This window comes from Podarcis vaucheri, assembly GCF_965113315.1.
Source record: "Podarcis vaucheri genome assembly, chromosome: 9".
NCBI lineage: Eukaryota > Metazoa > Chordata > Lepidosauria > Squamata > Lacertidae > Podarcis > Podarcis vaucheri.
Genome location: NC_138767.1, coordinates 76,364,460 through 76,391,343, shown reverse-complemented (window position 1 = coordinate 76,391,343; position 26,884 = coordinate 76,364,460). Strand labels below are relative to the sequence as shown.

Here is a 26,884-nt window from a genome sequence, read left to right as displayed (position 1 = left end):
CACCCCCCTCCTGCCAAATATAATGCATTTTGGGGTACCGTATTTTTCACTCCATAAGACGCACTTTTTTCCTCCTAAAAAGCAAGGGGAAATGTGTGTGCGTCTTATGGAGCGAATGCAGGCTGCACAGCTATCCCAGAAGCCAGAAGAGCAAGAGGGAGAGCTGTGCAGCACCTCTTGGTCTGCTGGCTTCCCAGCAAAGCAGGATGAGGGACGGAAGGGGATCCGTGTAAGGGCTCCCTTCTGTCCCTCGCCCTGCTTTGCTGGGAAGGCAGTACAACAAGACGCGCTGCGCAGCTCTCCCTCTTGCTGTGCTGGCTTCAGCAATAGCTGCGCAGCTTGCTCTGGCTTTTCAGGGAGGTGGGAGAAGGGATGGAGGGCAGCCTGGCAGTCCCTTCTCCCACCACCTGGAAAAGCCAGCAAGAGCCACTCTATCTTTAAAGAGCCACGCCGAGGGAGCGTGTCTGCGGCTCTTGCTGGCTTTTCTTGTTTTCCTCCTCTGAAAACTAGGTGTGTCTTATGGTCGGGTGCGTCTTATAGGGCGAAAAATACGGCATGTTATTTTCACTCATAGTTTCATTTTTCTGCACACTTTAACCTAGTGCATACCTCTGTGTACACACTACCTGGCTGGAGAACTGCACTGCAAAATTCAGAAAAGGGCAGATCATGAAGGATGGCTAGGCTTCAGTCTGTGGATTGTTTGAGATGGTGCAAATGAGGCAGGTTTGCCTTTCAATGTGGAAAGAGTCAAATTTCTCCCTGATCTCCAATAATGGGGCATTACTGGAAGGAGATCTTGGGAGGGCCACAATTGGGGACTGTGCCTTTAACAGACCCCCCCCCCTCAACTTCCTGAGTGCATATTGCATGCAGAAAGAAAAGCTGGCAAAAGGGCAGGGTGGGGGGTGTTCCATGCTGGTCCCAATTCTCCCTGCCCTCTTTTTGCAATGCACCCGTTTGCTTCCATAGCAAACTCTCCACCAGGGTACCTCTGGCTCATTACTGAAAAAAGGAGGCACTAATTTGCATAAACTTTGCATACGCTGATGTATATGGACCGATGCAAATTTAGAAATGGCTATAATTTATATATCAGCATTCGTCCAGATTTGAGCACATAAAGCTTACAGAGGTTAGATCAGGGGTAGGCAAACTAAGGCCTGGGGGCCACATCCGGCCCAATGGCCTTCTAAATCCGGGAATCAGCGTGTTTTTACATGAGTAGAATGTCTCCTTTTATTTAAAATGCATCTCTGGGTTATTTGTGGGGCCTGCTTGGTGTTTTTACATGAGCAGAATGTTTGCTTTTATTTAAAATGCATCACTGGGTTATTTGTGGGGCATAGGAATTTGTTCATCCCCCCCAAAAAAAAACAGCCCCCCCATAAGGTCTGAGGAAGAGTGGACCGGCCCCCTGCTGAAAAGGTTTGCTGACCCCTGGGTTAGACTATCTCTGGTCTTTGAGTTTTGACTTGTTTTCAGGAAGGTCATACAACAAGGGGTGCTCATTCGGCACTCACCCCGATTTCCCTTTTGATATTCATTCATCCCACGTTTCAATTTATTTCCTTGTCACTTTCCAAACTGCAAAAAGAAAAGCCAGCTGCTTTTTAAAAGTGGATTTACTGCACAATTACTGTAGTTTTAGTTGTTGTTAATTCATCATAAGGTCCCAGGGCAGGATACAACATTAAGACACAGTATTAAATTAATTGTGGGGATTAAATGAGGAGGTAGAGAATTATATACACTGGTACCTCCGGTTGCGGACGGGATCCGTTCTGGAGCTCCAGTCGGATCCCAAGGTTTCCGCAACTGGAGGTGCCTGTTCTGTGCATACGTGCAGTGCAATAGAGCGCTACTGCGCATGCATGCGCGGTGAACCTTGAAAATATACTTCGGGGTTTGCCACATGCGTATCCCGAAGGATACATACCAAGAGGGGCACGTAAATAGAGGTACCACTATACTTGAGCTCCTTGGAGGAAAAAAGGTGGGTTAGAAATGCAGCCGATCAATTCATAGAATCAGAATTGGGACCCCACAGGTTATCTAGTCCAACCCCCTGCAAAGCAGGGATCTCAACCAAAGTGTCCATGATAGATGGCCATCCAACCTCTGCTTAAAAACCTCCAAGGAAGGACAGTCTTCACTGGTCACCACCTTTACTGATTCAAGCAATCTTGATTAATTCAATCAGTCAAGGGAAGAAACATGGGTGCAAAAAGGAGTAACACTCCTTGCGGGAGTTCCTTTAAGTTCCTCGCCAGTACTGCCATCTAGTGACAAGCGTAGAGAACTGCAAGCCAAGAGGGCTTCTAACATGCTCTGAAATTGATCAGGGAAGAAGGCCTGCAAAGTAGGTCAGGCCCAAAGAGCCAAAGGTCACTGGTTCGAGGTCACTCATCGAGAGCTGTGCAGCCATGTGGGGTTTCTGAACCAAGCCTTCCACATCCTCCTACAAGTCTCTTAACCACAGCACCGCAGGGACTCATATCTGTGTTTCCTTATTGACACTTTTTTTTTTTGTAACTGTGCTCATCTATTTACAGAAATGCAACCAAAACATCAGCAGGCAATAAAGCCTAAGGCATGGGTAGGCAAACTAAGGCCCGGGGGCTGGATCAGGCCCAATCGCCTTCTAAATCCGGCCCGCGGACGGCCTGGGAATCAGTGTGTTTTTACATAAGTAGAATGTGTCCTTTTATTTAAAATGCATCTCTGAGTTATTTGTGGGGCATAGGAATTCGTTCACCACCACCCCAAAAAAAATATAGTCCGGCCCACCACATGTTCTGAGGCACAGTGGACTGGCCCCCTGTTGAAAAAGTTTGGTGACCCCTGGCCCTCTATATCAGTGGTTCCCAATTAGGGGTCCGGGGACCCCTGGGGGACCATGAATCCATCCTTTGCCTCTTCCCAACTAATATTTTTTTTGTCATTTTTGCATGATATTATCACAGATTTTATTGGCCAAACTCTGTTTTGAAATCCCACCGCAATAACAATTTTGACCCGCCAATAAGCAGCAATAGATCGCTCCTCTCGTGAGGGAGAGCAGGGCGTCCAATTTCAACGCATCACCAATATCACACAATGATCTCAGCCAATAACACTGCTGATCTGAGCTGCCTTCCCTCACAGGGCAGCTGGTTGCCCTCACTTCAAGGCACCGTGGCACTACCTTCCCCTGGCACTGAGGCGGAACAGCTTTTCTCAGCCAGCAGGAAAGCAGCCTCCGCTGCAGTAGACGCAGCTTGATGCACCCATATCCCCCTGTGGTGGAGTCGACTACGCTGCTTCTCCTTTTCCCACTCACCCAATCTCTGCAGCTGCTCCTTCCTTCATCCCCACGCCTGATCTCCAATTTGACATTGTGATATACAGTGGTACCTCGGGTTACAGATGCTTCAGGTTACAGACTCCGCTAACCCAGAAATAGTACCTCGGGTTAAGAACTTTGCTCAGGATGAGAACAGAAATCGTGCAGCGGCGGCACAGCGGCAGCAGGAGGCCCCATTAGCTAAAGTGGTGCTTCAGGTTAAGAACAGTTTCAGGTTAAGAACAGACCTCCGGAACGAATTAAGTACTTAGCCCGAGGTACCACTGTATTGGAATATCACAGTTTAACTGCTGATATAGCACGATACTGAAAACGTGGTACCACTCAGCCCTAGTCTGTTTTTTAGTACAGTGAGGATGAATTTGATGAAGGGCCGTGAGGACCGACCAAGGGGCCAGCCAAAGTTGTTGAGCTTTCTTTAGGATTTTACCCCAGGAAATAAACTGCCGCAGGGGCTGCCAGATTACACCCCAAAATGGACTTTGTACATGCCTGCTATAAAGGAAGTCCAAGTGATTTCTATGAAATATCTGGGCCTTCTGACATATTTCAGCTCACCAATCACAAAGGACATATCAGATGCAGTAATTTGAGGTGCTCTCTTTCCCCCAGTATTTTTACTGGGTGTTTTTATTTACTGACTTTAAAGTTGTCAGCTCATAAGAAGTATTTATAGGTCAACAATTTTGGATAGAGATAGCTCTCTGCTTAGTCTACCTCATACGTTTGGTGTGAAGAGAAAATGGACAGGAAGGGGAAACCCTGGGCACCACCTAAATTTCTAAATTTCCCAAGCACAGGGCTAGGGAGCATGTGTCCATCCAGACCATGGGCAGGCAAACTAAGGCCCGGGGGCCGGATCAGGCCCAATCGCCTTCTAAACGCGGCCCGTGGACAGTCTTGGAATCAGCGTGTTTTTACATGAGTAGAATGTGTCCTTTTATTTAAATGCATTTCTGGGTTATTTGCGGGGCCTGCCTGGTGTTTTTACATAAGGAGAATGTGTGCTTTTATTTAAAATGCATCTCTGGGTTATTTGTGGGGCATACGAATTCGTTCATTTCCCCCCCCCCAAATATAGTCCAGTCCCCCACAAGGTCTGAGGGACAGTGGACCGGCCCCCTGCTGAAAAAGTTTGCTGACCCCTGGTCCAGACGATGCTGGGCTCAAACTCCCATCCTCACTGGCCACTGGCTATGTTGGCTGAGGTCCAACAACATGTGAAAGCCCCCCCCCCACTCTCTTCTTAAGAGCGCAGAATGCAAATGCAATAGAGAGCAAGTCAAGAGGTGGCAGCCCTGGCCATCGCTCCCTGGATGGGAGACCCCTTTGGGCCTCTCTGGCACCTTGAGCTTCACGAAGAAGAAAGCAGGATGTTCAGCATCTGGAGCAGAGAAGGGGACTTATTTCTGTCCAAGACCCAGCTGTCAAAGCAAGCCAGGGAAAGAGAACCTGTGGACTTTCTAGATGTTGCCACCATCCCATCATCCATGCAGAGAACGTCAATCCTGGCCTGACTACACTGGCTGCCAGTTAGTTTCTGGGCCCAATTGAAAGTGCTGCTTTTGACCTATAAAGCCTTAAACAGCTCAGGAACACAATACCTCAAGGACCACCTCTTTCCTACCCGAGATCATCCTTTGAGGTCCTCCTTTGTGTGCCTACTCGTCTGGAGGATGGCAACATGAGAACGGGCCTTTTCTGTGGTGGCTCCCCACTTGTGGGACGCTCTCCCCAGGGAGGCTCGCCTAGCACCTCCGTTACATATCTTTAGGTGCCAGGCAAAAGCTTTCCTCTTCAGGCAGGCCTTGGGCTAATAAAACAATTTACAGCCTTTTAAACTGTGTGTATGGGTGTGTTTTGTTTTGTTTGTTATTACATTATGTATCGTATTTTTCGCCCTATAGGATGCACCATCCCATAAGGCGCACCTAGTTTTTTGGGGGGAAATAAAGGGGAAAAAATTATTTCGCCCCCAGGCGCGGGGCTGGGGCGGGGGAAGCCCGAGCTTCCCCCAACCCCAGCCCCCAAACAGGCAGCTCTCTGCAAGCTGTGGGAGCCCAGCACTGGCTCCCGCTGCTTGCTGAGACGTCCGCGAAGCCTGGACGCACTGAGCTCAGCATGCGCGCGGGCTTCAGCATGCAGGCAACTCTCCGCAAGCAGCGGGAGCGCTCCCGCTGCTTGCGGAGAGGTCTGCGAAGCCTGCATTCGCCCCATAGGACGCACACACATTTCCCCTTCATTTTTGGAGGGGAAAAAGTGCGTCCTATAGGGCGAAAAATACGGTATTTTAGGTTCTGTGTTGTACACTGCCCTGTGGTCTCCAGATGAAGGACAGTACATAAATTTAAATAACAACAAGAACAATGTCCGCTTCCTGGAAGGGCTTTTAAATCCTTTTCCACAACGGGATTCTGCCCAAGTGTTGGAATGGAAGAGATGCTGTTTGGCTTTTCCAGGGAGCTACAAAAGGGGAAGCAGCAGTGGGGGGAAACAAACAAAAAACGGCACAAAGAGGAAGACGTGCATAGCTGTTGTATGAAGAGGTAGAAGTTTATTGGAATATAAACATTCAGATAACATGTAAGATAGAAAAAAAAACCCCACCAACAACATATACAGACACTTGCTGGAAGGAAACATCTGAGGTATTTATTTATTCACCATCTAGGCTATCACATTTTATTTCTTCCTTTAAATAGTTAAGAGAGAGAGAGAGAGAGAGAGAGAGAAAACACCCCTAGCTGTGCAGCTGCTGCAAAAGTGGTGGCAGATCTTAGAACCACCTGCTTCCTTCCCTCCTTTGGATCTGCCTGGAAGAGGCAGCCGCTAAGAAAGGGCTCTGTGTGTGTGTGTGTGTTGCTTGGGAGGACCCAGAGCGCCTCTCTGGGACAGCAACCCCACTTCCACCTCCACGGCTGAAGGGCCTTGTCCTGGAGTCTTCTGGTGCCATCTGAAAAGCACTGGGCCCTCTTTCCCAGGGCAACAGAAAGGAGGGGTGTTGTTGTTTTTTAAAAGACTTTGTGAGAGAGGGACCGTAGTTCAGTGGCAGAGCACAGGCTGTGTGCAACCCTTTGCACAATCCAGAGCTAAGCCAAGGGGGTCCTGGAGGATCCTTTCTTGTGGGGATGCACCTCACCCACAAGCCCAGCATCTCTGCTGTGGGATTTCGTGCTTGAGCTGGGGGTGGAAAGGAAACTGCCTCTGCAAATGAAACTAAGACCAGGGTGGAGGAGCAGCCCTTTCTGTCATATCAAAAGCCCTGAGCGTCATACAATCTTTCAATGTTCAGAATTGGGTAAGGTGGAGTGAATGCTCCACCTGCACCTCACCAAGCCAAAAATCTGCTGCTGGTTTCTCCACCGACCTCCAAAGCCTGGCAAAGCACAGCACAAACAGCAATACAACCCTGCGCATCCAAAAGAGGGGAAGGAAGGAGATGGGGTGGATTTTTACAACCTGAAATGGCCAACCCAGAAAACAGCCAAGGGCCTGAAGTTTGAGGCTGCAGCTTATTTTAATGAGGTATATACTTATATATGTCGTTACAAATCCCAAAATCTACCCTTTTCCCTGAACTGGGTTCAGAACGACCCTTTAGCTCCCTGGCTGCTTTCAGTTTAGGTGAGTGAGGAAACTGATGGGCCTGGAGGGCAGAGGCCACCCCAGGGCTCCAAGCACCTTCCTGTGCAAGAAATGCAAATGGTATCGAGTGCAATGGGACCAAACTGGACAGAGCAGTGAGAGACCCGTTGGCGGAAACTCAGCTCTGCCTGAAACTCCAGGTAATGCAGATGACTGGGAGGAGTGGGCTCCTTTTTAAATCAATTGGGGCACATGGGTTTGGAGGGTGCCCCACAGTTTATCCTTCTTCCAAGCCAGTTCCCATCATCCTCCAGCTGTTCCCTGTGCCCAGAGCCAAACTCTGACACCCAGGAGAGCGTGATTGAGAGGAAGGTGCTGGAGGATGAAGGTTCACCTCCCAGTAACTATATGAACTTTTATGCTTTCAGTGATTTATTATTAAATCAGGCCCCTTATCCTCCCACGCCTGCTTCACACATAAATCAGAACAGACCCAAGTTCTCTCTGCCACTTCTGTGTCTAGCTTGGTACACATTAAAGCAAGAGATCCCAGAATCTACTGCTGACAGAGCTTGGGGTGGGGGGAGAGAAGGTGTTTAGGAAAAAGCCACCCCCCCCCAACTTAGAACTCTGCACTAGGGTAAAAAAGAAAAGAAAAGCTGAAGCCACAAGTTCTGAAACCAGGAAACCGAGTTATGCAGATCAAGCAACTCTGCACAATATTCACATGTTTATATGGTTACAGGATTTTGTTCTGTGTGTTCCACTTGGGTAGGGATTGGGAGAGGAAGTGTCAGAGTCACGTGAGTATTGGGGAAATTTGTGCAGGAAAGGTTAGAGCTGTATTAAATGCAGAAACCATACTGGACACCTTCAAGTGCTCATCCACCACCACCAGCCACCAAAACTGAGGCCTGGAAACCTACGCTTACCAGACAAAAGCAGTCTTATCAGGATTCCTTAGAATTACTCAGCAGATCTCAACTTCCTAATGGAAGGGGAACAGCTCAGTGCTGCAGCACCTGTTTTGCTTGCATGAAACCCTGGAGAGCTGCTTCCAGTTGGTGCTGAGCTCAATGGACCCACGGCCTGGCTTTGTACAAAGCAGCCTTGTAGGATGCTAAGCTGGAAAACAACCACCACTGCAAATGGGACAATCTTCCGTTGCTGGGAGTGGTGGTGGTGGGGGAAAACACACACACACAATAGAGAAAGAAAAGAATTAGCCAGCAAAACGCCCGAGAAGATTCACACCCAACCCTGGTGGTGGTGCAGGTTCTGCTTAAAGGCAAAGGAGGCCTGAGGCAATGAGCCAAGAGACCGACGGGGACAAATCTCATGCCAACTTTGGCAACCTTCCTGCCAGCTAGAATAAAGTCAGCCAGCTGCCTTTACAACCAGACCATCTCTGCCAAAGGAAAGCAGGTGGACTACAGGTTTTACTGCTAACAGATACTTTAGCTCCTGGCTCCTGGCGGAGGAAACACCCAGGAGGGCAAAATGTTTTGGGCTGGGGGCTTCCAATGCAAATGGGAGCAACAAGCAATATGCTGTTGTGGAAAGCTGAAGGCAGCCTTTGGGTTTTCGACATCCCAGCCTCCAGATGCCACTCCTCCTACCTTTTCTGTTTCAAGGGGTGGAACAGCCATACTCTTGACAGTAAAGGAGCCAAGTAGAATCGCAAGGGGCCCTGAGAACTGGCCACAGATAAGGCCTTATCAAGTCAGCTGGGGGTGGGGTGGGGGGGGTCGCTGTTGCTGCAGGGGACAGAGCTGGATTTTGCTGCACAATCCGCAACACACCTTAGCGTAGTCAGGTCTGGGATATTATTCGCAAAGCCCCAAACACAAAAAGAATGCTATCCTGTGGAATCCCCATCACTGAGTATGCGGGGAGAATTCCAGCCACATGCTTCATTCAAATCTAGCAAGGTTGTGGCAAGGGAGAAAAAAAATATGTTTGCAGACTATTCGGTCCACAGCTGGCCAGATCTGACCCAGGCTTCTGTGTTCCCTAGAGCAGCGGCCCAGGGGCCAGAGGTGTGTTTTGACACACTATCTGGTCCGACTCATCCAGGACGAATGAGTGTCACAGTTTGGGAGCCATGCAGTCACTTGGGATAAGGCAATCGGTTGGGGGAGGGGGGCAGAATTGCTTCGCAAAGATCTGCAGAAGAGGTAGCTTGGGTGTGGAGCTTTGTTTTTCCCAGAATCTGCATGAGACAGCAATACAATGAAATGGGTAGGGAATCTCCTACAGTAACAGCAGTGTAAAACTAAAGGTCAACTAAAACACCCCAAGTATGAGCAAGCTTTCAGTTTCAGCAGATCTTTTCTTCAAGGATTGTTTGTATTCTGTGACAATGTAGTAGCAGGATTATGCTGCTGTTGCATTTTTTTAAACAAGATTCTGATGGACCGACTTGGATCTCTGCAGTTTTGGTCTGCTGGAAAGCATCCAGTGTCCCATTGCTTTTCCAAGCAGCTGTTGGCTGAAGAGAGATAACACTGAAGCGTGGAATCTTTTTCTCTCCTGCAAAGGCTAGACTTTTTACAATGCCTTGCTTGAAGTTTGGCAGGGTGGCTGCAGGCCAGGAAAGAATGCTTTGCAGGCCACATCTGGCTTGCCAGCTGAGCCTCCCTGGTGTAGACTTGAGGCCTTCCAGCAGGAATGGCGTCTTCTCTTGCTCATGTCCTCTTTGATAAATCTGATTGGTGGAGGGGTGAATGTGGCGTCACTTGGTGAACTTGGCACCACAGCAATTTCCTTGGCCCAGTGGTACATGCTCACATACACAGCGGTTGGGAGTGCCTTGGGTAAGTAACCACAGAGGAACACACCTGGGAGAAACATACTGGACCTAGAAATCCAGTATTTTTTTAAAACGGAAAACCTGCAGGACCGAGCACCATCAAAGACTAATAGAATTGTGGAGTTGGATGGGACTGTCGAGTCCAGCCCCCTGCAATGCAGGAATCACAACTAAAGCATTCCTGACAGGTGGCTTTCCGGCCTCTGCTTAAAAAACATACAGCCAAGGAGTCCACTGCCTTCTCTGGTGGTCCATTCTTGTGCTCAAAGATGTGTCCAGAAAGGAACATTCTTATTTAATAATGCAATAATGCATTTTAAATGCACCCTTCAAATACAAATAGTTTCACTCCCAAGGGCATATTTTTCCTCTGCAGGAACTTGTCCAAAAGCAACATCGTCGAAGGAAGAGGATTTAGTGCACGTGTGTCCCCCAATCTATTTCTTGTAGCCGGGGGAAAAACCATCACTTCAGCCATTCCCAGTAGCTTCACAGTTACAGATGTGCCTAGCTCTTCCAAGCTGGGGGTTCTGCTTTCCCTCTGAGGGAGCCTTCAAAAAAGAGGAAAGGGGAGAGAACCACCTGCACTTCTGAGAGGGCCTAGCTGCCTCCAGAGCTCCGCCTTCCGTGCAGGACTAGGGCTAGAATCCCATGAGAACCAGCGAGCTCCCAAGAGGCCAGAAATAATCAGAATTGCAGCCCAGGACTTTACTTCAAGGGTAATAAGGAAACAAAGTCCTCTCACTGTTCTGGGACTGAGATGCACCTAACATGGATTGTTTTGAAAATCCTGAACAACTAATAAGCCCTTTGAGGAGAAAACAACATCAAACCAACGAGAGGGAAAGAGAGAAAGTCAGCCTGAGAAATTAACCTGCATCTTCCACCGCCACCTATTACCCCATGAGCCAAGTGCTTCCATGCTATCTTGAGGACATCAAAGGTTTCTGATCCTTCAACTCAGGGGGCTCCTTTTTTTTTTGGTGTGTCTTTGGTGCTACAATATATAAAATTTAAAATAAAAAGCAGTCAACAAGACATATAAAAAGAAGCTTTAACATATGCAAATCCTTCCAGAAGAGAGAAAGAGAAAAAAAAAATCCCAACAACAACACAGCAATAAGTACATATTTTTGAGGTATTTCATCTGCTCAGGAGAAGCTGATGCAGATCTGTAGCATGACTGAGACTCGTCAGGGTAGGAGAGGGAGGGCGGATCCCTGTTGGCAAGGAAGTGGGGGCTGCCGGTGCAACAGGCAGGCAGCGAGGAAACAGAAACAGGCAGAAGTTCAAGGGGGGAGGTACAAGGAAGTGCTAGGTGTGTGCACAAGTGTGGAGGGGGAAGCAATTGAGGAGTTCATCTGTCCTGAGGAACAACACATGGCTCCCTCATCAAGATTTTAGAAGGGAAGATGTGGGGGAAGGTGCTCAGAAGCCCCTGGTTGTTCTAGGGCTGTGGGGCAGTCAATTAGGGCTGGCCTCACCAATGCACAAGGAAGCAGCCAATCCGCCTTTGATAGGCTGGGATCACAGAGGATTCTCGGCAAGTGTTAAGTGGGTGGACACAGGCAGCAGCAATGCAAGAACAGCTTTGTTCTTTCAGCACCAAGGTGCCCAATCCCAGATACATTTGGGGGAGGGAGGACAAGGGTGGGTGGAGCATAAAATGTGCCTGACCTAGATGAGCCCCTAACCACTTTACCTTTAGCTTTCTGACTGGTAGAGTTTTTAAAATAAAATTTAAAAATTCCATGCATCCCCACCCACCCCTGAGGCAGAAAGAATGGAGAAACAGAATTGCACAACTTGGACCTCATGGGGAGGCTGGATAGGAGTGAGGCTGTGGCCTGAGCCCCAGTTCTGCAGGGAAGGCTGGGCAAAGCTGCGAAGGGCAGCTGGTGCAGATTCCTCCAGAGGCCTGTCCAGCCTCCCAGGGGCCTCGCTCAATGCTGCAGAAGCAGCACGAAAGGGAACTTCCATGCTGTCAGACTCCTCCAGAGGAAGCTAGCAGGCCAAACCTAAGGCCAGAAGGAGAGAGGGAGGCAGGAGATGCACTGGCCCTTTGAGTCAAGGCTGGCTAACTGGGAAGAGGAAAGAGACCCAGTCAGACCTGCACATTAACACACAGAGGGATCAAATGTGGGTTTGTGTGTCTCTGTGTGTAAAAGCAAGCTGGAGAGAGGAATTAAAGGATGTGGGGGTGGTATATGAGAGAAGAGAGCTATGTTCCCCCCCTGCCTCTGGGGGGTAGGATTGTCAATACACTGCAGTCACGTTGGGGGGGGGGGAGTCATTTGAAGCATGGGAAAATGGGTTTCTTGCCTTCGCCTTTTGCTACAGTGGCGATGCTCAGTCATCTACAAAAACTCACACAGCCCGTCCAGAGAATCCCTGATTGAAACACGCCCTGTGTCCCCTCCCGCCCCCCGCCCCCTTGCCCTCCTTTTCCCACCGAGGACACAGCAAGACCTGAAGAAAGGTGAGATGGGCAGCAAGAGACCACCTCGGCAGGATCCTTGCCAGCACAGGATCTTTGCTTCTCTGCCACTGGCTGGTCTTCTAAGCGGGCTCCTCGAGGCGAGGTCACCGGCAGGACCGCTTGGGGCCAGGGAGAGAGAGAGCACCTCCTCCCTGCTCCCCCCTCAGAGAGACCAGCTGGTTGAGGGCTCTACACCAGGTGTGCCCCTGGAGGAGGTCGGGCTGGGAGAACAGTGGGAGGAACTGCTGCTGCCGCCGCCGGTGCTCTGCGTGCTGGATCCGGCAATGAGGTGGACGACAGGTTTCTGGGCAAACAAGACCCCTGCGGGGCAGAGAGAAGGGAGGAAGATTAGCAGGCCAAGGATAACATAAGAATGCAAAAAGAGATCTGCTGGATCAGGGGACCAATCTAGTCCAGCATCCTGTTCTCACTGTGGTCTTCCTGATGCCTGTGAGAAACGAGCAATTAGGATCCAAGAACAAGAGCCCTCCACCCTCCTGTGGTTCCCAACAACTGGCATTCAGAAGCCTTGCTGCATCCATCTGTGGAGGCAGAAGCATAGCCGTCCTGGCTAGGAGCCATCGATAGCCCTCTCCTCTTTTAAAGCCACCTACATTTGTGCCCGTCTCTGCTCTGGCTTCCTCAGAGCGGCAATGGCATATCAATAGCCGTGTGTGTGTGTGATCAGAGGATTGTTCTGAATTGTTCTCCAGAGACCAGCCATTCCGCAGCTTGGCAGAATGCTCAGCCTGAAGCTGGGTTATTCCAAATATTGGGTGGCTGATTCCAAGGGATCCACCTGCTTCAGTCCCTTGTCCCATTTCAGAAGTGGACTCTTTCTTGTTTTTTCTTTATGTGTTTTTCTTTTTTCTTTTTTAATGTTTGTATTTTTGTATCTTGACTTTGTATTTCTTTGTTTTTGTATTTTTTCTGAATTTTTCCACTGATAAAACTCAATAAAATATTAATAATAATAATAATAAAATCAGAAGTGGACTCTTTCTCTCTCACCAGCATAGATTGTGCCATTGATTTCCACAGACATATTAATGCTTCCAAAGCCAGACGGGGTCCAGTTCAGTGCTGCTGATGTCGCTGCTGAATCTGATTTATCCTCTGGTGGGGGAGGAGAAAAGAACAGTGTGAGTTGTGTTATGCTCATCCCACTACATAGGACAGACCTGGTTTGGGCATTTCTCTTTCTTTCCCTCTTTCTTTCCTTCTTTCTCTCTCTCAATCTCTCTCTCTCTCTCTCTCTCTCTCTCTCACCTCCCCAGACCTGATAGTTGGTCAACTGGTAGAGATTTCACCTTGCTCTGCACTACGCCTTGATCCACCATTAAAATAAATGGAAGGGAACAACGGGCCCTGAATGGCTCAAAGTACCAGCTGGAGAAACACTGGACATGGGAAGTCATGCACAAGGGGTTTAAACCAGGGATGGCGATTTTTCTTTTTTGGACTGAGGGTCACATCTGGCGTGGAAACTGTTCAGCATGCGGGCCTGATCCCTGCATCTGGAAAACACCACATCCCAGCTGGCGGTGGCATTTGAGACTGGGCAATGACCCCCAGCATCCTCCTCCTCCAACATGCAGCTGACTGTGGTAGACCCTGTAGACCTGCCGTTCTCTCCACCCCTTTGGGTCCCCTTCCAACTACCATTCTATACTCATGCCTCTGTGGCTGAGGTGACGAAGATGCATCAGTGGCAAAGCAAGTCCAGTACATCTCATGAGACTTCTGACATGCACCTCATCAGTGCTATTTTCCTAAAAAAATTGCATCAAGAACATCCCCCTTGTTCTCTTAGAATGGCAATGGGACCCACCTGAGAGGTGCCAGAACTGAGTTCTGGCTGAAAAAAAGTCCTGCTTGCACAGATGGCCAAGCCAGCTTAATTGGGAAGGGACAGCACAGCAATCTCATCCACTCCAAGGGGGCCAGGAGTGAGAAGTAGGAGAAGCCAGGTGATTCTCAAGGGGTAAAAACTCCCATGAGGCCAAATGTGGTCTGAGGGCTGTGGTTTGCCCATCACTGGTTTAAACCAAGAAGTTGCACCTATCTGCCCACATCCCATTCTTGGGTGTGGGGTGGGGGTGGGGGAGGCCAGGACATTGTGATGAGCACTGTGCTTCCCTCATGCATCACGTCCCTACCCTCCAGAAAGCATTATTCAGAACAGCAGTCTGCACAGCCCACTAAGGAAGATAATAACACCATAAGATTCAAAACAGTAGCAATTAATTGCACTTTTATTCAACATCCAATTAAAGCTAGTTCCATTAATTCAGCTTAACTGATGAACTTGATATGAGATAAGCCTGTCAGTCACTGAACAAGTCTTAGATACCACATTTAGTCATGGCTTCACTGTTCAGCAAACTCTTAACGCGATGGGTTGGCTTGATGGTAACACCTGTTTCCCAATGTCTGGTTTAAGGTCACTTAGCAGGAGATTTAAATCAGCACCTCCAGGGCCCCCCCTGCGGCCCCCTTGCCTCTTAGAGCCCCCTAGGGAACCCCCCCCAGGGGATGCTACCACCCACTTTGTCGGCCAGTTTTAGACTATGACTCCCATCAGCCTTTGCCAACCTGACGCTCTCTAGATGCTTTGAACTACGTACGCTCGCTGTGGCCGATGGGAGTTATAGTCCAAAGGCTGCAGCAGAGCGAGGGCGGCCTCACCTCGGCCGTTGATCTTGATCTTCATGGGCAGCTGCCGGGCCATGCTGAAGAGGTTCCGCTGAAAGGCCTGCTGGATGAAGCGCTGCTCCTCCTCCGTCATCCGCGCCACCTTCTCCGCGGGCTCCCCAGACTCCAGCCTCTCCCTCAGCTGGTCCAGGGTAGCGGTTCGTGCCGCTGCCGTCACAGCCGCCTGCTGATTCGCCAAGGCCACAGGCATGGCAATGCGGTTTGGCGTGGACACGGTCAAGGGGATGCCGTCACCTAGGAAAGCAAATGGGCCACTCAGGGACCTCGAGGCAAGCTGAGGCGGGAGCCATGGCTCAACCGGCAACTTGCCCAAGGCTGGAAGCACCATCCTGACAATGCTTTTAGTAGCACTGCCCTTCTCTTTCCCCTCTAAGGCAGCAACTGCTTCATCCCTGGCACTGACATCAAAAAATTATGTGATCTTTGGGTGTAGGGCAGTATATACGTTAAATAAATCAATAATAGGCCAATGAGGAAAGAGACCGTAGGGGTTCTGGGGACAGGGAAGAGCTGAGTCCAGGTGGTCTGAAAGAAATCAGTAGGGTCCTGCTCCCTGTTTTTCTCCTGGCACAGGTCATCCATTGTGGCGATTAAAGTGGTTTTGGAAATAGGTCCAGAAATTCAGTTTCATCTGACACAGCACAGTGTTGCCCAGCCACCACTTACTAAGCACGCTGCCACAGAGGAGGACGCTTGAGACTGGCTGAGAGCAGTTATAACTCTCTGCCCCAGAGGATAGGACTCAAATCAATGGATTCAAATGACAAGAAAGGAGATCCTGGCTGTATGTTAAGAAGAACTTTCAGAAGGAAAGAGCTGTTTGACAGCAAAACAGTTGTGCAAGGTAAGGATTCGAGTGAAACCGACCACCTGTCTCCTTGATCCTTGCCCATCCTAGCTAATAAAAGCGAGCCGGGAAGGGCTGGTGATGGAGTCTGCGGGGTGGTGAATTCTTCCCTCTACGAGGGAGCCTTCCCAGACCCAATGAAAGAGGAGGTTATTAAACCGCTTCTTAAAAAAACATCTTTAGACCCGGCCAACTATTGCCCAGTCTCAAATCTTCCATTCTTGGGCAAGGTGATTGAGCGGGTAGTTGCTGAACAACTCCAAGCACGCCTAGAGAATGCGGACCATTTGTATCCCTTCCAGTCAGGATTCAGGCCTCACCATGGGACTGAAACTGCCTGGTCAATGGCTAGGGACAAAGGTGAAAGCTGTTTCTTGGTTCTGCTGGATCTCTCAGCGGCCTTTGATACCATCGACCATGACATCCTTCTAGACCGCCTTCAGAGGCTGGGAGCTGGGGGCACTGTTATACAGTGGTTCCGCTCCTTCCTCCTGGGCCGTGTCCAGAAAGTGGTGTTGGGGGATGAGTGCTCAGACCCCTGGGCTCTCACTTGTGGGATACCTCAGGGTTCTGTCCTCTCCCCCATGCTTTTTAAGATCTATATGAAGTCACTGGGAGAGATCATCAGGGGTGTTCATCAGTATGCAGATGATACCCAGCTCTACCTCTTTCAAATTGGAACCAGTGTTGGCGGTGAAGATCCTGTGTGAGTGACTGGAGGCAGTTGGAGGATGGATGGAGGCTAACAGACTGAGGTTGAATCCTGACAAGACTGAAGTAGTGTTTTGGGGGGACAGGAGGTGAGCAGGTGGGGAGGACTCCCTGGTCCTGAATGAGGTAACTGTGCCCCTGAAGGACCAGGTGCGCAGCCTGGGAGTCATTTTGGACTCACAGCTGCCCATGGAGGTACAGGTCAATTCTGTGTCCAGGGCAGCTGTCTACCAGCTCCATCTGGTATGCAGGCTGAGACCCTACCTGTCCACATACTGTCTGGCCAGAGTGGCACATGCTCTGGTTATCTCCCACTTGGACTACTGCCATGAGCTCTACGTGGGGCTACCTTTGAAGGTGACCCAGAAACTACAACTAATTCAAAATGCGGCAGCTAGACTGGTGACTGGGAGCAGTTGCCGAGACCACATAACTCCGGTCTTGAAAGACCTACATTGGCTCCCAGTACGTTTCCGAGCACCAAGTGTTGGTGCTGACATTTAAAGCCCTAAATGGCCTCAGCCCAGTATACCTGAAGGAGCATCTCCACCCCATCGTTCAGCCCGGACACTGAGGTCCAACTCAGAGGGCTTTCTGGCGGTTCCCTCCCTGCGAGAAGCGGTTACAGGGAACCAGGCAGAGGTCTTCTTGATAGTGGCAGCCGCCCTGTGGAATGCCCTCCACTCAGATGTCAAGGAAATAAACAACTATCTGACTTTTAGAAGACATCTGAAGGCAGCCCTGTTTAGGGAAGTTTTTAGTGTCTGATGTTTTATTGTATTTTTAATATTTTATTGGAAGCCGCCCAGAGTGGCTGGGGAAACCCAGCCAGATGGAATAAATAATAATAATAATAATAATAATAATAATAATAATAATAATAATAATAATAATAATAATTCTCCCCCACCCCGGTTGTACTTGGCAGGGAAGGGATGACACTTGTCCCCCCTCCTTGCACTAAAAGGAATGTAAATGCTTCAGGGGGATCACGAGCAGGCAGCTGACAACCTGCTAAAACTAGGGCAAAAGAAAAGGGGGCAGAAGTAAATAAGTTTAGTGTAAATGAATTCAGGGAAGGACTGCACGGTTATGACGGAAACGGCTAAAAAGTGAAGGAGTCAAAATGATGAAGAATGGTGAAGAGAGGGAATGAGGCAGAGAGTAGGGAGGGAGAACACATTTAGGGGTGAAAAAAGAAGTTTATTCTGGATGCACGAGGAAAGGGGAGCCAGTCAATGCAGCTGAGGAACAACTAGGAAGATGGTAGCCAGCCTTCCCCTCCGTAAACCAGTCCCAAGACCAGGTGACAAACTTTGCTGCCTTCGCTCACATGGCTCTGACCCAAGAACACTAAAAATGGTGGATGTCAATCACAACCAGCTGAAATTCTCACATCTGTTGGAGGAAGTGGCCACTGTGAGCCACACCGTGTGTGCATGTATGTGTGTGCAAACACACCCTTCACCCACTGTATCCATCTGACTGCTAAACCTCAGCACCTGGCCCTTCAGGCCACCCAAATGACGAACCAGGTAAGTGGCTGACCTTTCCTGAGAGCGCCTGCTGAAGACAGGTGAGGGTTGCTGGTTCCGCCACCAGGGGCGAGGCTAACGATGGGGAAGCGGATCTTTGGAGGGCACAGGAGTGAAGGAGGCCCCGTGGCAGCAGGGGAGTAGCTGAACAAGGAGGAGCTGTAGCTGGGCCGGCGGCCTTCCCGCCTGTTGCCGTCAATGGCAGCCTGCAGCTCAGCGGGAGAACTTAAGGACTTCTTCTCACATTCATAGGCGTAGAGGTACTTCATATACCTAGAAAAACAAAACAAAGAACAGGAGATGCAGAACCAGACAGAATGCTGCATTTGGTACAGCAGAGATGGACTCTAGTCAACACTCAGCCCAGGCCCAGTCACAGGGCTCATTCAGACATCAAGCCAAACCATGGTTTGTGCTAACCATAGTTACAACAAATCCCACCATAATTTGAGCTGCTTGTCTGTTTAGTTCTCATCTGATCAGGACTCCGCTCCTGTAAGTTTGTGTTCATGTCTTTGTGCCCTGTCATTTGCCAATGATCTGCGGATCCAAACATAACAATGAACCACAGTTAGCACAAACTGTGGTTTGACAGGCCAGCTTGGAAGCTCTTTTTAAAGCATGGTTCATAAGCAGACAAAATTTCAGATATAATGCCAGAACATTTCACCTGACTGCAGTTATACTACATAGGGGCTGCGTGAGAATAAATGAGATAAAAGTAAGTAAAAAATGGCATTATGGAAATGCTATTAAAAGGGTGGAGGGAGAAGGAAATGGCAGGCTTCAATTTGGTGATAACTTCAGTAAATCAACAGTTCTATCAGCTGCTGGAAGAAGGCACAACCCGAAATACAGAAGAAGCTAAGCAAAATAGTATGTTTTTTTATAATCACGTAATTACAGCAGGAATGTAGAAATTTCAGGGTTCTGAATCACAGTTTACTGAGATGGGGAAAAGTTGTGATGGGCCCAGGATTCAGATGTTCCCTGTCTCCTTTCCTAGGGTAGCTGCAAGGAGCTTCCAGTCTACACCGTTTAGAATTCAGCCCCAAACTCTTAATCTAGTTCCAGACTGAGATATCACACAGGCTTGTGGAAGGTCCAGGACTTACTGGGTGCGAAGTGTAAATGCAGCACTGGTGATGGAGGTGGGTAGGTTAAGGCCTTTGGTGATCTCCCTCCAGATCTTCTTGTTGATGATTTCCACCAGCCCTCCCTTGTCGGTCACCAGCTTGTAGAGCATGTAGAGGTCGAGGATCTGCTTTGCCATGATGGGGATGCGGTTGATTGGCGTCCCTGCAGCCAAAACGAAGGAAGCAGGAAAGAAAGAGAGAGAAAGGGAAGAAGAGAATGAGGGCAAGGAAAAGCCACTTAAGACTCCAGCTGGACTACCTCTGTGATCCCACAGCTCCTGTAAAGCCTTTGCCTCAACCACTCAGTCCCCTCCTAAATCTAAATCCAAGTATGTGTAAACCCAAGTGCATGTGTATTCTTCTCATCTCCTCTCTCTCTCTGTTTTTCCTCCTTCTGTTGCCCTGCTGGAGCCGAAGCTAAGATAGTAAGTTGCTGTGGGCAGCGACTGAGAGGTTGATAGGCTAGCCATCTTGAAATATCTGAACGGCAGGCGAGGGCCTGGAAGATGGAGCAAGCTTGTTTTCTGCCACTCCAGAGAGGGGGACCCTAAGCAATGTATTTAAACGACAAGAAACAAGATTATGACTAAACACTAGGAAGAACTTTCTGGTGGTAAGAGCTGTTCTAGAGTAGAACAGACTGCCTTGGAAGAAGGTGGACTCTCCTGCAACGGAGGTGTTTAGACAGAAGTTGGATGGTCATTTGTCAGGGATTCTTTAGCTGTGCTTCCTGCATTGTGGGGGGTTGGACTAGATCATAGAATCATAGAACTGTAGACTTGGAATGGACCACAAAGGTCATCTAGCCCAACCCCCTGCAATGAAGGAATCTTTTTGCCCAAAGTGGAGCTCAAACCAACAACCCTGGGATTGAGGGTCTCACACTCTACCAACTGAGCTATCCCTCAGATGATGACCCTTGGGTCCCTTTCACTTCTACAGTTCTATGATCCTATGAGTGACCTGTCCTTTGCCTGTTACTCAAAGTGCCAGTCACATTGTTGGTGCTGTGTGCATTCTATAAAATATAAGAATATCCCCACCTACCCAGCAAGAAGAAAAGGGTCCCTATTTGTGAAAGAAGTGCAGTAACACCACTAAAGTTCTCCTCCTGGCACCCGCTTCCCCTTAGGGCAAGGGTCTGCAACCCGCGGCTCCAGAGCCGCATGTGGCTCTTTTACACCTTTGCCGCGGCTCCGGGGTGGATACTAGCGAGGGGAGGAGGCGCATTGTGTGCCCCGACACTCCCCACTGTGGTGGGCGCTGTACTGGCTGTGACGTCGCATGGGGGCAGTGCGTGTATTAGTCACGCACCGTCCCGACGTCACCTTCCTGCCCGTCTGCCCACTACATTGTAAGGGGCATGTACGCTGGTCACTGCATTGAAAGGGGGCATGTACGCTGGTCACTGTTTTGAAGGGGAGTGAAGAACACACACACACACACACAAAAGGTAACTTGTTAATTTAATGTTTATTTCTATGAGGAGGAGTAATTCTGAGGGGTCAAACAAAAAAATAATAAAAAAGTGACAAAAAAGTTATTTTTATAATGACAAGTTTTGCGGCTCCCAGTTTTTTTTCCTTCGGAAACGGGTCCAAGTGGCTCTTTTTGTCTTAAAGGTTGCAGACCCCTGCCTTAGGGCAAGCCAAAACACCCGACCATACAGAAGAGCTCTGCACCTAGGCAACGGACAGAGAAGAGGCCCGGCTTAGGGGAAGAGGAACAGCCGGCATTATTACGTTTAGGAGGCCAAGGTGTGAAAACCCAACAGTTTTGGCTCATGCGCAAGATTACTATGACATTTCTGAGCATGATTTTAATGCTCTTCCTTAGGGGTTCCCATGTACCAGTACACCAGAGATGGGCATCTTTTCCTGTATTTAACTGAATTTATTGTGGTTTAAGTTTTGCCTTCCATTTCCCTGACCGTGGCAGAAGTCAAATTGCAACCACTGGGAATTGCATGGCAGTTCTGCAGCACTCACAACCTGGAATGGTGACTCGGGGGGGGGGGAGAGTGAGCAAGCGAGCTGAAAGCACTTTCATTTTAGAAATGGAAACAAAAACAAAAACAAAATATTTTGTTTTTTGAGCTGGGGTGGGGAGGGGAGAGAAAAGCGCCTGGCCCTCTTCTTGTCTTATTTTTATATGTAATTAAATACCGTATTTCACTACATAATCACCACCACCGCATAATAGTCACACCCCTTTTTTCAGGCCCTAAAATTGATCCCAAAGTTTTCACCGCATAATCGTTGCAGAAGGAACACTGTGCTGCCTACTGTGCCTGTGTAAGTGTCAAGTTTTTGAGTAGCACAGCTCAGGGGAGAATACAGTCGTACCTTGGTGTCCAACAGCTTAGTTCTTAGTCCAGAACAGATTCCATTCAACTTCCAAGGTACGACTGTATAACAAGGTGGTGTTTTGTTTCTGATTTGCTTCATTAGGAAGGAGTGTAGAAGAGAGGTTTTATGGTGCAATAGTATTAACTATCTGAACAACTCGTTTGAAGTCTGGCCATGGTGCCGTTCCGGATCTATTTCCTAACCACTCAAGACTTTGGCAACCAAAATGACGCATTTATTTCCCACCCCGTCATGGGCAGCCGGCGAGCATGCAACATCTTGGTTTCAACACTGACTGAAGGCTGCATGTTTTAGGGCTGTTGCCTCCAACTTTCCTTTCTGTTCCAGCACAACTTCCTTCTGTCAGCCAGCAAATCTGGTCTTGTTAAGTCTCCTAATATTTTGAAGATGGAAAGAACAAGCCAAGCATCCCTCCCAGAAATGTGAAAATGGAACACAGGCCAACACCTTTGTCAAGGAACAAAGCTCAACTGACATGCTGGAAACTAGGGGGCCAAATTCACAGTAAGGTTTGGCACATTTCAAAAAAACACACACAAGGAAGCAGAATTCAAGTGATATATACTTAATGAATAGAGGAACACTACAAAACCCTCAAATGGAAAGAAGAGCCCTTTTCAGCAGGTCCTTTTTGCTGGATGGATTATGAACACAATGCATAGCTGAAACAGAACTCCCAATCTATGGTTCTCAAGGAAGCCCAATACTGGGCCTGGAGTAGAGGCTGGAGCTCAATGGATGCATAGAAAGGCGGATCTTGCCACCATAACTGTGTTTATTTTGGGGTGGAGGGTAATATGGAGTTGAGAAATGCCCCTCCCATGCCATTGGTTCTTTGGTCTAAATTCCCCATCTGCTTTTCTGGTGCCTTTGTTTTTGGAGAAAGAGGTGCCAGGACACTTGCACACAGTTAGATCCAAAGCTTTAAATCAAAACTTCTTCCTAACCAGAAAGTTTGCAAGCAAGAGATTTCTTGGCAACATTAGCAAACCCCATTGTGTTATATGGCAGTTCATAAATGGCAATCCATGGTTTGGTGTTGTCTTTAATGAGCATAAGGATTCTTGGGTTCAGGTACTCCCTCTTTCCCTCCCACAGAGAGATTTCTCTCCCTCAGATCCTGGTGTGAAACAAACCATTGCCAGCTTGTAAAAAATAGCAAACTATGGCTTACTTCAAGCCAAAAAAATGAGTGGGAGGGTTGACAATCATGAGAGAGCTCCCGAGTTCCAAGTATTCTGGCTGCTCACTCAAATAATGCCAAGCGAGGCTGTGGCATCATTTCTGAGCTGTCTTCACCTGTCCGACAGAAGCAAAACACTTGCTTACGGAAGTCTTAGCAGCCCATGTTGCTCCCAGATAATTAATAAGGGTCTGAGACACGTACACATTATTAAACTGAGTGTTCCTTAATATTAAAAGAAAAGGTCAACTTTATTGCACCACCAGGCCAAAACATTAAAAAAAGAAACCAAAAACTCCTACGTTGGCTTTTCAGCCTAAGCACTGCTGAATAAAATCAGTCTCCCAATAATTAAGCTAAAGCTTTAAATCAATCAAGCTGATTAAAGCATGCAACTCTCATTTTGATTGTTTGAGGCAAGCGAAAAACGGCTAAGAATAAAAAAGTGTCCTTGATTTGAAGGATTACTTTGGTTTTTACAACCTCAGGAGTTTTAAGCCTCTGTAAGGAAATTCCTCTTCTGGCAGGGATGTTTTTAAAAACTACTTTATCACTTCTGAACTTGAGATTGCTCCTTTTCTTTTCTTTTCATATACATTGTAAACAAATCTAGGCAATGGAATACAACAAAAACAGGCAAGCAAGGCAGAATAGGAAATGCCACAGTGGGTAGATCACATATTAAGGGCCAGTTTGACAGGAAAGGGCAAGAGTCCCCAACCAAAGATGACAGATGCTGCCCAGAGGACAGATTTCCTGCAAAATGTTGTCAGGCTCCGCAGCAGAAAACATTCATAATCTTTGGGAGTTTGCTTTGCTGCTCTTCCTAGGATAAACAAAAGTTCCTATTAACCAATTCTCTGGAATTCTTTTATGCCACATATTTTTAATGTCAAAAAGCCTGACAAGTTAACAGGGTGTGTATGCTTGTGTGCGTGTTTCAACCTTTCATGGGTGATTTGCAACTAAGTAGACCCACTGGAATGAATGAACTGGACTAAGTTAGGGCCAAGAGGTCTACTTTGACCAAAATATAGTTGACTACCATCCCATATGCTTAAAATGTAATACTCTGGGGGCTGCAGCAGCCTTACTGGTGCAGAATAATGGTTGCTCCAGCCTAGTGGTTCGTCCTTCCAAAAGTTAAGAGATCCAGATGTTTCTTGCTGCTTTTATGGGTCTCAAAGGCAGCTGAGTCCCACAGTCAGGCCAGTGACCCATCCAGCTCAGAACTGCCTATACTGACTGATGGTGACTCTCCAGGGCTTCAGATGAGACACTTTCCTAGGCCTAACCTGGAGATGCTGAGAATTTTTAAGCCTTGTGGCCACTAAACAAGCAGCATGACCTTCCTCACTAAGCTGCAGCCCTAAAAGAAATGGTCTGCTGGATCAGACGAACAGCATCTCATTTCTGACAGTGGCCAAGCAGCACCTTCTAGGGACCCAACAAGCAGAGTGTGAAGGCAGCAGCCCTCTCCCTCTGCGGCAACCTGTACTCAGCCACATACCGCCTCAGTGGTACTCGAGGAAATATTCCCAACATGACACTTTTGTACAGACAGGGCCATAACATTTGAAGAAAGACTAATAAGAATCAAGGAGAGTAGTTAGCATTTGTACAGTGCTGCTGAATGTTGTACAGAGCTTTATGTACACTTTTGGAATGTGATCTTTGCAACAGGGTAGGAGAGTATCATCATCTCCATATTGCACATTGGCTTGAGACAGAGAATTCACCTTGCATCAAACAACTTCATGGCAGAGGTAGACACACCAGGCCAGTTCTCACATACAAGGATACATGGCTTTGGCCTAAAACATAGTTTGGTTGAGATGTTCTACTTCAGTACATACACCAGTACCAAAAATGCGGAAGCTGCAGTTTGTGCAGAACATTGCAGCATGATTGCTGACCCAAGTCAGGCTTTGTCAGCATGTAAGGCCTGTGCTCAGAGATCTCCACTGGTTGCCAGTTTGCTACCAGGTCAGGTTCAAGGTGTTTCTATTAGTATATAAAGCCCTTAACAATGTGGGACTACCTGAGAGATTGCCTTACCCCATAAGCATAAAGGCTCACTTGACCGTTTCAATCAGCAGAACTGGCACTATTACAGGTGCCACAGGTGTTCCGAATTTGTAAGACATGGATCATTTAGCATAGCAGCACCTACACTCTGGAACCTCCTGCCTATTGATATCAAGCAGATGCTGTCACTGTACTCGTTCTTGTGTAGACAAACCTACCCAGATGCTTGGAAAGTTTAGATTAAGCTTTAGTATTTTAACTTTTTGTATGTTTTAAAGTGTTGCTGTATGTTTCTTGATTTTCTTGTTTTATATTTTTCAAAATCAAGCAGTGTATAAATTTTATGAAATAAATAATACATAAATAGGGGAATCAGTTGTGAGAACAAAGAGGAATCCAGCCTCTGTATGAAATGGTTTTACAAGTATCCGACAGACCTCCCAATCCTCTGTTGAACCAGTTTTATGGCAGCCCACTTAACAGCTGTGCTAGTGGCTCCGTGCAAGACATGACACGATTCAAAAGGCACTGCAGAGCTTTGCGGAGCCACCAGCTAAAACTGCAAATAAAGAACAAGGCCAACTACCCATACTCTTGCTTTCACAAAAGCAGAAATAAAACTGATATGCACATTTGTGTGTGCAAGTGTTTCCTTTCACTGATGGGTGTCATTCTTCTGCCCTGGTAAATTCTCTGTGAGAAAGGCAGGAGAGAGCTGGGTGCGTGAAAACATTAATAAAGATTAAGCCCAGAATGCATGCTTTGCGTATCCAGTAAATGCACTTTTACACTCCCCTGGGGCCTCCTGTGGGACTAATTACCCACCCACACTTCCCCAATCCAATTTAGCGTATGGTATTAACTTATCCCTAAGCATGCTTGATCCAGTGACCAGATGGGGAAGGCAGAGAGTGAAAGGGGAGGTAACTAACAAATTTTCCCAGGAAGACGAGGGGCAGCATTGAAGGCTGGTCTATGCAACCAATGGATAGATGTAAGGTGGCTGCAGGAAGACAGCTTGGCAAGTCCTGGGTCCCTGCAATATACATTGGATGCCACGTGCAGAACATACTGTCAAATGCTCAAGACAGCAGCACTTACAGTGGGATGCCAGAAGTGGAAACCTGAGTTTGCCTGCACGGATATGATGTTAGAGACGGTGCTCTACAGTTTTAAACTGTTGTGACTTTCTGAATGAATGGGAAGTTGAATGTGGGCTATGTTGTTGGCTTATTTGCGTTATTATAGTTGCAATTTTTGAATATGTTTACATGCTGCCCTCAGACTGCGGATCTGAAGGCATCTTGCCTATGAGGCGCTTCCAAACCTGGACCCAACACCAAATGCACCGTACAAACACTGAATGGGGCACAAAATCACCATGCATTATTATTTATTATATATATTATTAAATTTAAATTTATTATAATTGAGTATCACTCTTCATCTCAGGGCAGTTTACAACATAAAACAGCAATATATGAAACACAAAATACGTAATAAAAATAAGAACAAAAAATCTATAATCCCCACTCCCACAACACATTCAATCAGCCAAAGGCCTGGTTGAAGAGGAATGTTTTTGCCTGGTGCCTGGTGCCTAAATGTGTATAATCCCTGGGGAGAGCACTCCACAAATGGGGAGACACTGAAGAAAAGGCCCTGTTCTCGTGTTGTCAGCCTCCGGATCTCTCGTGGTGGAGTCACACAAAGAGGATGATCACAGGGTCCGGGCAGGTTCATATGGGGAGAGGCAGTCATTGAGGTATTGGGGTCCTGAGCTGTTTAATGCTTTATAGGTCTACACCAGCACTTTGAATTGGGACCAAAAGCTAATTGGCAGCCAGTGCAGTTGGACCAGGATTGGTGCAATATGCTCAAACTGTCTTGCCCCAGTGAACAAGCTGTCTGGCATCTGTACTAGCTGAAATTTCCAAACCATCTTCAGAGGGTAGTCAGGCTGTTTTACAACTTCAGAGTGTTGCTTCTTCCAAGGAGTGGGGAAGTCAAATTCACATTGATGAAACAAGATGTTGAGGACATAGCCTCTCTCACACTTGCAAAGGGCCATAGAATGAACAAGTGACCAACTTAAAAGACAATGGCAGACATCCTACCATCAGTCTGTATGAGGGGTT

The 26,884-nt window shown here is 47.9% G+C and overlaps 1 protein-coding gene across 2 annotated transcripts in view; it reads right to left on the bottom strand.

Annotated features, from left to right (window-relative positions):
• Positions 1-5,880: 5,880 nt before the first annotated feature.
• Positions 5,881-26,884, bottom strand: part of ARID3B (AT-rich interaction domain 3B) — a 58,338-nt gene continuing 37,334 nt past the window's right edge. For both annotated transcript variants that reach the window (XM_082237404.1, XM_082237405.1), the window contains exons 5-9: positions 19,146-19,329; positions 18,044-18,303; positions 14,911-15,171; positions 13,234-13,338; positions 5,881-12,543 (exon numbers count right to left, since the gene is read on the bottom strand). In XM_082237404.1, the coding sequence (XP_082093530.1) occupies positions 12,386-12,543; positions 13,234-13,338; positions 14,911-15,171; positions 18,044-18,303; positions 19,146-19,329 (968 nt within the window). In that variant the 3' untranslated portion in view covers positions 5,881-12,385. The remainder of the gene's footprint in view (positions 12,544-13,233; positions 13,339-14,910; positions 15,172-18,043; positions 18,304-19,145; positions 19,330-26,884) is intronic.